General features: G+C 44.2%; 1 protein-coding gene across 1 annotated transcript in view; it reads left to right on the top strand.

Annotated features, from left to right (window-relative positions):
- Positions 1–7,449: 7,449 nt before the first annotated feature.
- The window catches only part of LOC120506537 (bromodomain-containing protein 4-like), a gene marked incomplete at its 5' end in the record, with an annotated part of 15,454 nt that continues 13,396 nt past the window's right edge, over positions 7,450–9,507 (top strand). Inside the window, 2 exons of the mRNA XM_039718196.1 lie at positions 7,450–7,594; positions 9,406–9,500. Coding sequence (XP_039574130.1) covers positions 7,450–7,594; positions 9,406–9,500 — 240 coding nt within the window. The remainder of the gene's footprint in view (positions 7,595–9,405; positions 9,501–9,507) is intronic.

Below are 9,507 nucleotides of genomic sequence, written 5' to 3'. Positions count from 1 at the left end.
GTTTGGGGGATTTTGGGACCCTTTTCCCAAAATTTGGGGGATTTTGGAGCCATTTCCTGAATTTTGGGGGGGGATTTTGGGATTGTTTCCTAAAGTTTGGGGGATTTTGGGATTTTTTCCCAAAGTTTGGAGGATTTTGGAGTCATTGTCTGAATTTTGGGGGAGATTTTGGAGTTGTTTCCCGAAGTTTGGGGGGATTTTTGTGGTAATTTCCCAAAGTTTTGAGGGATTTGGGGGATCATTTCCTTAAGTTTGGGGGAGTTTGGGATCCTTTCCCAAAGTTTGGGGGATTTTGGAGCCATTTTCTGAATTTTTGGGGGGGATTTTGGGATTGTTTCCCAGAGTTTGGGGGGATTTGGGGACTCCTTCCCAAAGCTTGAGGGATTTTTGGGATCATTTGTCGAAGTTTTGAGGGATTTTGGGCTCCTTTCCCAAAGTTTGGGGGATTTTGGGGTCATTTCTCAAAGTTTGGGAGATTTTGGGGATCCTTTCCCAAACTTTGGGGAATTTGGGGATCCTTTACCAAAGTTTTGAGGGATATTGGGGTCATTTCTCAAAGTTTGGGGATTTTGGGGTCGTGTCCCAAAGTTTGGGGGATTTTGGAGCAATTTTCTGAATTTTGGGGGTGATTTTGGGGAAGTTTCCCAAAGTTTTGAGGGATTTGGGGATTATTTCCCAAAATTTGGGGTTATTTGAGCCTCAGTTCCCAAAGTCTGGGGTTATTTGAGGAACATTTCCCAAAATTTGGGATTATTTGAGTTCCCAAATTTTAGGGTTGTTTGAGGATTGTTTCCCAAAATTTGGGGTGGTTGGAGCATCACTTGTGGGATTTTGGGGCTGTTTGGGGATTTTCTGTGCAAGTTCGGGGGTTTTTGATCCTCAGTTCCCAAAATTTGGTGTTATTTGAGGGTGAATTCCCAAAATTTGGGGTTATTTGAGGGTGAATTCCCAAAATTTGGGGTTATTTGAGGGTGAATTCCCAAAATTTGGGGTTATTTGAGGAATATTTCCCAAAATTTGGGGTCATTTGATTCTCATTTTCCAAAATTTGGGGTTATTTGAGGAACATTTCCCAAAATTTTGGGGTTATTTGAGGATGAATTCCCAAAATCTGGGGTTATTTGAGGATTGTTTCCAAAATTCTGGGGTGGTTTGAGCATCACTTGTGGGATTTTGAGGATTTTTGGTCAAAATTTTGGGGTTTTGAGTCTCGTTTGTCAAATTTTGGGGCAGTTTGAGCTTCATTTCCCAAATTTTTGGGGCGGTTTGGGCATCACCGGTGGGATTTTGGGGCTGCTTGGGGATTTTCTGTGCAAGGTCTGGGACTTTGGAGCCTCATTTCCCAAAATCTGGGGTCATTTGAGCCTCAGTTCCCAAAATCTGGGGTTATTTAAGGATAATTCCCAAAATTTGGGGTTATTTGAGGATAATTTCCAAAATTTTTGGGGTTATTTAAGGATAATTTCCAAAATTTTTGGGGTCATTTAAGGATAATTTCCACAATTTTGGGGTCATTTAAGGATCATTCCTAAAATTTTGGATTTTTTTTAAGTATCAATTCCCAAATTTTGGGATCATTTAAGGATCAATTCCCAGAATTTTGGGTTTTTTAGGGATAATTCCCAAAATTTTGGGGTCATTTAAGGATAAATTCCCAAATTTTGGGGTTTTTTAAGGATAATTCCCAAAATTTTGGGGTCATTTAAGGATAAATTCCCAAATTTTGGGGTTTTTTAAGGATAATTCCCAAAATTTTGGGGTCATTTAAGGATAAATTCCCAAATTTTGGGGTTTTTTAAGGATAATTCCCAAAATTTTGGGGTCATTTAAGGATAAATTCCCAAATTTTGGGGTTTTTTAAGGATAATTCCCAAAATTTTGGGGTCATTTAAGGATAAATTCCCAAATTTTGGGGTTTTTTAAGGATAATTCCCAAAATTTTGGGGTCATTTAAGGATAAATTCCCAAATTTTGGGGTTTTTTAAGGATAATTCCCAAAATTTTGGGGTCATTTAAGGATAAATTCCCAAATTTTGGGGTTTTTTAAGGATAATTCCCAAAATTTTGGCAAAGCCCTGAGCAAGGCCTTGGATCACTTAAACCCAGCTTAAAAACCAATTAAACCCGGGTTTAATGACAAAGCCCTGAGTAAAGAGTGAGTTCAGGGCCCTGGACCGCTTAAACCCAGCACTAAATGTTAATTAAGCTCGGTTTTAATTAGTCGGGGGTGACAGAGATCTGAGTAAGGCCTGAACCACTTAAACCCAGCCTAAAAGCCAATTAAACCTGAGATTAATTACAAACCTCTCAGTAAAGAGTGAGTTCAGGGCCACTAAATGTTAATTAAACCCAGTTTTAATTACTGGGGAGTTCCAACCCTGGGTAACGGCTCCAAACCCTGGAAATGGAAATGTTTTGGTTGGAATTCAGAATTTTGGGCTGAATTTGGGAATTTTGAGGTGAGAATTGAGAATTTTGGGGCTGGAATTGGGAATTTTGGGGCAGAATTTGAAATTTTAAGGACAGAATTGGGAATTTTGGGGCTGGAATTCAGAATTTTTGGGCCAGAAATTGGAATTTTGAGGCCGAAATTGGGAATTTGGGGTGGAATTTTGGGGCCAGAATTTGTGAATTTTGGGGCCAGAATTTGTGAATTTTGGGGCCAGAATTTGTGAATTTTGGGGCCAGAATTTGTGAATTTTGGGGCCAGAATTTGGAATTTTGGGGCTGAATTTTAGAATTTTGGGGCCGGAATTGGGAATTTGGGGCTGGAATTGGGAATTTTGGGGCTGAATTTTGGGGCCAGAATTGGGAATTTTGGGGTTTGAATTTGCAATTTTGGGTCTGAATTGAGAATTTTGGGGCTGGAATTGGGAATTTTGGGGCTGAATTTGTGAATTTTGGGGCCCGAATTTGGAATTTTAAGGACAGAATTTGGAATTTTGGGGCTGAATTTTGGAATTTTGAGGCCGGAATTGGGAATTTTGGGGCTGAATTTTGGAATTTTGAGGCCGGAATTGGGAATTTTGGGGCTGAATTTTGGAATTTTGGGGCCGGAACTGGGAATTTTGGGCTGGAATGAGGAATTGATGGAAATTCCCATTTTCCCAGAGCTTTTTGCAGCGTGAGGTGGAAGATGAAGGTCAGAGGCTGAGGGAGCCACGCCCGCACGGCCCCTGGGAATTCAGGTAAATTCGCTTCTCCTGAGCTCCTGGGGGGAAAAATGGGAAAAAAACGGAAAAACCCAAATTTTGGTGCCAAAATCTCATTTTTCTGTAGGATTCTCCCAATTTTTTGGGATTGTGGCGGAAAAATGGGAAAAATTATTGGAAAAAAAGAAATTTTGGTGCCAAAATCTGATTTTTCTGTAGGATTCTTTCCTTTTTGGGGGTTTGGGTGCTGGAAAAATGGGAAAATTATTGGAAAAACCCAAATTTTTTTGCCAAAATCTCATTTTTTTCGTAGGATTCTCCCAATTTTTTGGGCTTGGGTGCTGGAAAAATGGGAAAAAATAGTGGAAAAACCCAAATTATGGTGCCAAAATCTCATTTTTCCGTAGGATTCTCCCAATTTTTTGGGCTTGGGTGCTGGAAAAATGGGAAAAAATAGTGGAAAAACCCAAATTATGGTGCCAAAATCTCATTTTTCCGTAGGATTCTCCCAATTTTTTGGGGTTGAGTGCTGGAAAAATGGGAAGAAATAGTGGAGAACCCCAAATTTTGGTGCCCAAATCTCATTTTCCCACGGGAATCTCCCCATTTTGATGGATCCCAATAAAACCAGGGTGGATTTCCAGGATTTGGGGGAAATTCCTGAGGTTTTTTCCCCTCAGAATCGGGGTCTGGGGCAGAAATCCCTCCTGGGAACGCAGATTTGGGGCTGGAAAAATGTGAAAAAACCCAGAAAAATTCAAATTTTGGTGCCCAAACCCCATTTTCCCGTGGGAATCTCCCCATTTTCATGGATCCCAATGAACCCAGGGTGGATTTCCAGGATTTTGGGGAAATTCCTCACATTTTTTCCACTCAGAGTTCGGATTTATTGCTGGAAAAATGAAAAAAAAAAGTGAAAAAAACCCCGAAAAATTCCAATTTTGGTGCCCAAACCCCATTTTCCCACGGGAGTCTCCCCATTTTCATGGATCCCAGAGAAGCCAGGTGGATTTCCAGGATTGGGGTGGGAATTCCCAGGATTTTCCCCTCAGAGTTGGGGTCTGGAGCAGAAATCCCTCCTGGGAACGCAGACTTGGAGCTGGAAAAATGAGAAAAAAAGTGAAAAAAACCCCGAAAAATTCCAATTTTGGTGCCCAACCCCCATTTTTCTGTGGGAATCTCCCCATTTTGATGGATCCCAATGACCCCAGGGTGGATTTCCAGGATTTGGGGTGGGAATTCCCAACATTCCCAAGGGTTTTTCCCCTCAGAGCGGGTGGAGGCGCCGTGCCGCAGCGGGGCAGCATCGATGGAGCAGCCGAGCGAGCTCTGACTGCGCCGCGTTCGGGAGCACTTCCATGGCCATGTATCCTACAAGGTACCTGGGAAGTCCCAAAAATCCCTTCTCCCAAATCCCTGCCCCTTTGCCCAAATCCCTGCCCCTTTCTTCTCAAACTTCTGCCCCTTTTTTCCCAAATTTTCTGACCCTTTTCCCCAAATTCCTGCCCTTTTTCCCCAAATCCCTGCCCCTTTTTTCCCAAACTTCTGCCCCTTTTTTCCCAAATTCCTGCCCCTTTTCCCCAAATTTCTGCCCTTTTTCCCCATATTTCTGCCCCTTTTCCCCCACTTTCTGCCCCTATTTTCCCAAATTTCTTCCCCTTTTCCCCCAGTTTTCTGCCTCTTTTTCCCAAATTTCTTCCCTTTTTTCCCAAATTTTCTGACCCTTTTCCCCAAATCCCTGCCCCTTCTCCCAAATTCCTGCCCCTTTTCCCAAACTTCTGCCCCTTTGCCCCAAATTCCTGTCCCTTTTACCCCATGTTCTGCCACTTTTCCCCCAAATTTGTCCCTTTTTTCCCAAATTCCTGCCCCTTTTCCCCATATTTCTGCCCCCTTTCCCCCCTATTTCTTCTCCTTCCTCAGAATTCTTTCTTTTTTCCCCAAATTCCTGCCCTTTTTACCCAATTTTCTGCCCCTTTTCTGCAAAGTTCTGTCCCTTTTTCCCCAAATTTCTGCCCCTTCCCCCCAGATTTCTGCCCCTTTGCCCCAAGTTTCTGCCCCTTTGCCCCAAATTCCTGCCCCTTTACCCCAAATTCCTGCCCCTTTACCCAAATTCCTGCCCCTTTTCCCCAAATTCCTGCCCCCTTTCCCCAAATTCCTGCCCCTTTGCCCCAAATTCCTGCCCCTTTCCCCAAATTCCTGCCCCTTTGCCCAAATTCTGCCCCTTTTCCCCCAAATTCCTGCCCCTTTTCCCCCAAATTCTTGCCTTTCCCCCCAGATTCTGCCCCTTTCCCCCCAAATTCCTGTCTTTCCCCCCATATTTCTGCCCCTTTTCCCCATATTTCTTCTCCTTCCTCAGAATTCTTCATTTTCTCCCAAATTCCTGCCCCTTCTCCCCAAATTTCTGCCCCTTATCCTCAGATTTCTCTGTTTTCCCCCCAAATTTTTGCCCCTTTGCCCCAAATTTCTGCCCCTTTTCCTCCATTTTCTGTCCCTTTTCCCCAAATTCCTGCCCCTTTTTCCCAAATTCCTGTCTTTTCCTCCCAATTTTCTGCCATTTTCCCCAAATTCCTGCCTCTTCTCCCCAAACCTGTGCTCCTTTTCCCCAAATTTCTGTGGTTTTCCTCCATATTTCTGCCCCGTTTTCCCAAATTTCTGCTACTTTTTCACCACCATTTTTTTTCAGGGTGGTCCCAACCCCCCAAAATCCACCTCGGGTCCCTCAGGGTGGTCCCAGATCCATCTCAAGGTGGTCCCAACCCCCTTGGTGCCACCCCTGGAGATGGGGAATGGTGGGGGTCTCTGGATGTCAGGGAAGGTTGGGATTCTCCGGGAATTGGGGAAGGTTGGGGTTCTCCAGGAACTGGGGAATGGTGGGGTTCTCTGGGAATTGTGGCAGGTGGGGTTGAGCTGGTGGTTGGATGAGATCATCCAAGGGTTGGGCTTGAACCAGAGGTTGGATTTGATGATCCAGAGTTGGACTTGATCCAAAACTGGATTGGATAATCCAGAGTTGGTTTGGATAATCTAAATCTGAAATGGAATTTGGGCATCCAAAGTTGGGTTCAATGATCCAAAGTTAGACTTGATCTTGGTTGGACTCCACGATCCAGGGGTTGAGTTGATGATCCAGTGTTGAGTTGATGATCCAGTGTTGAGTTGATGATCCACTGGTTGAGTTGATGACCAGTAGCTGGATTGGATGATCCAATGGCGGAGTTGATGCTCCAGTGGTTGGGTTGATGATCCCATGGCTGCCTTGGTTGATCCAATGGTTCCATTGATGATCCAGTGTTGGGTTGATGATCCCATGGTTGTGTTGGTTGATCCAGTGTTGAGTTGATGCGCCAGTGGTTGGGTTGATGATCCAATGGTTCCATTGATGATCCAGTGGTTGGGTTGATAATCCAGTGTTGAGTTGATGATCCAGTGTTTGGATTGGTTGATCCAATGTTCACTTGATGATCCCATGGCTGCATTGGTTGATCCAGTGGTTCCACTGATGATCCAGTGGTGGGTTGATGATCCAATGGTTCCATTGATGATCCCATGGTTCCATTGATGATCCAATGTTGGGTTGATGATCCCATGGTTCCATTGATGATCCCATGGTTCCATTGATGATCCAATGTTGGGTTGATGATCCCATGGTTCCATTGATGATCCCATGGTTCCATCGATGATCCCATGGTTCCATCGATGATCCCATGGTTCCATCGATGATCCCATGGTTCCATTGATGATCCCATGGTTCCATCGATGCTCCCATGGTTCCATTGATGATCCCATGGTTCCATTGATGATCCCATGGTTCCATTGATGATCCCATGGTTCCATCGATGATCCCATGGTTCCATCGATGCTCCCATGGTTCCATTGATGATCCCATGGTTCCATTGATGATCCCGTGGTTCCATCGATGCTCCCATGGTTCTGGAGAAGCTTTTTTCCCTAATTTCTGGTTTTTTACCCCAATTTCCAGCCAGGGGATGACATTGTGCTGATGGCAGAAGCTCTGGAGAAGCTTTTTGCCCTAATTTCTGTTTTTTCCCCCAATTTCCAGCCAGGGGATGACATTGTGCTGATGGCAGAAGCTCTGGAGAAGCTTTTTGCCCTAATTTCTGTGTTTTTTCCCCAATTTGCAGCCAGGGGATGACATTGTGCTGATGGCAGAAGCTCTGGAGAAGCTTTTTGCCCTAATTTCTGTGTTTTTTCCCCAATTTGCAGCCAGGGGATGACATTGTGCTGATGGCAGAAGCTCTGGAGAAGCTTTTTGCCCTAATTTCTGTGTTTTTTCCCCAATTTGCAGCCAGGGGATGACATTGTGCTGATGGCAGAAGCTCTGGAGAAGCTTTTCCTGCAGAAGATCTCGGAGATGACGCCGGAGGAGACGGAAATCGTCATCGCCCAGACCAAGGGCCGGGGCCGCGCCCGCAAGGAACCAGGTGGGGCTCCCCAAAAATCCCCAAATTCCCCCCAAATAATCCCCAAATCCCCCCGAAAAGAGTCCCAGAAGTCGCACCAAAAAATCCTGAAATTCCTCCCAAAAAATCCTGAAATTCCCCCCAAATAATCCCCAAATCCTCAAAATTCCCCCTAAAAAAATGCCCAAAATTCCCCCCCAAAAATCATCGAGGTTTCCCAAAAAATTGCTGAAATTCCTGAAAAAAAAACCCAAAAATTCCCCTTCAAGTAATTTCAAATCCTCAAAATTCACCAGAAATATTCCAAGAGTACCCCCTGATTAATCCCCAAATTCTCCCCCAAATTCTCCAAATCTATCAAAATTGCCAAAAAAATTGCTGAAATTCCTGAAAAAATACAAAAATTCCCCCCAATAATCCCCAAATCTGCAATATCCCCCCCCAAAAAACCCAAAATCATCAAATTTCTCCAAGAAATTCCTGAAAAAAATCCCAAAATTTCCCAAAAAAATTTTCTAAATTCCCTCCAAAAAAATCCACCAATCCTCAAGATCCCCCCCCAAAAATTCCCAGAATTTCACCCCAAAAAATCCCGAAATCTTCAAAATTTTCCCCTAAAAGTCCCCCCACCCATTTTTTTTTACCCTCCTTTCCTCCCCCTATTTTTCTCTCTCATTTTCCCCCATTTTTTCCCCTCTTTTTCTGGTTATTTCCCCTGATTTCTTCCCTTATTTTCCCCCTCATTTCCCTCCTCATTTTGCCTTATTCCCCCCCCATTTTCATGTATTTTTTTCCCTCATTTTCCCCCTTAATTTTCCTATTTTCCCCCTTATTTTTCCCCTTATTTTCCTGTATTTTTCCCTATTATTTCCCCTTAATTTTCCCATCATTTCCCCCCATTTTCCTTTTTATTTTCTCTCATTTTCCCTCCATTTCCCCTTATTTTTCCCCTAATTTTCCCCTATTTTCTCCTCATTTTCCCCCCTCTTTTCCCCTCATTTTTCCCCCTTTTCCCCTCATTTTCTCCTTGTTTTCCCTCTTATTTTCTGTTTTCCCCCCTCATTTCCCCCCCATTTTCCCCATATTTCCCCCCCATTTCCCCCCTTTTTCCCCCTCATTTTTCCCCCATTTTCCCTTTTTTCCCCCCATATTTTCCCCTAATTTTCCCCTTATTTTCCCCTCATTTTCTCCTCATTTTCCCCTCATTTCCCTCTATTTTCCCCCATATTTTCCCCTTTCCCCCTCATTTTCCCCTTATTTCCTCCCTATTTTCCCCCATATTTTCCCTTTTTCCCCTAATTTTCCCTTTTTCCCCCTAATCTTCCCGCTATTTTCCCCTCATTTTTCCCTCATTTTCCCCCATTATCCCCTATTTTTCCCCTTGTTTTTCCTATTTTCCCCCTTATTTCCTCCCCCATTTCCCCCCTTATTTTCCCTCATTTTCCCCCTTATTTTCCCTTTTTTCCCATATTTTCCTCTCATTTCCCCCCATTTCCCCCTTATTTCCCTTAATTTTCCCCCTTTTTCCCCATATTTTCCCCTCATTTCCCCCCTTATTTTTCCTTTTTCTCCTTATTTTTCACCTAATTTCCCCCCTATTTTCCCTTTTGTTTTCCCTTTTTTCCCCTCATTTTCCCCCTATTTTCCCATTTATTTCCCCCATTTCCCGCCTTATTTTCCCTCATTTTCCCCCTTATTTTCCCTTTTTTCCCCTTATTTTTCCCCCCATTTCCCCCCGTATTTCCCCTCATTTCCCCCCTATTTTCCCCATATTTCCCCCCATTTTTTCCCTTTTTCCCCCATTTCCCTCCCTGACTGTGTCTCTCCGGCAGTGCCATCCAAGCCGGGCTCCTCGGCGGTGCCCAACGCCTCCCAGGCCTCCTCCCCGGCGCCGCCGGTGCCGCCGGTGCCGCCGGTGCCGGGCCTGGCGCCGC

Source organism: Passer montanus, unplaced genomic scaffold (genome assembly GCF_014805655.1).
Source record: "Passer montanus isolate IOZ18808 unplaced genomic scaffold, ASM1480565v1 scaffold390, whole genome shotgun sequence".
NCBI lineage: Eukaryota > Metazoa > Chordata > Aves > Passeriformes > Passeridae > Passer > Passer montanus.
The sequence above is the reverse complement of the archived record's forward strand: the minus strand, read 5'-3'. Positions and strand labels throughout refer to the sequence as shown.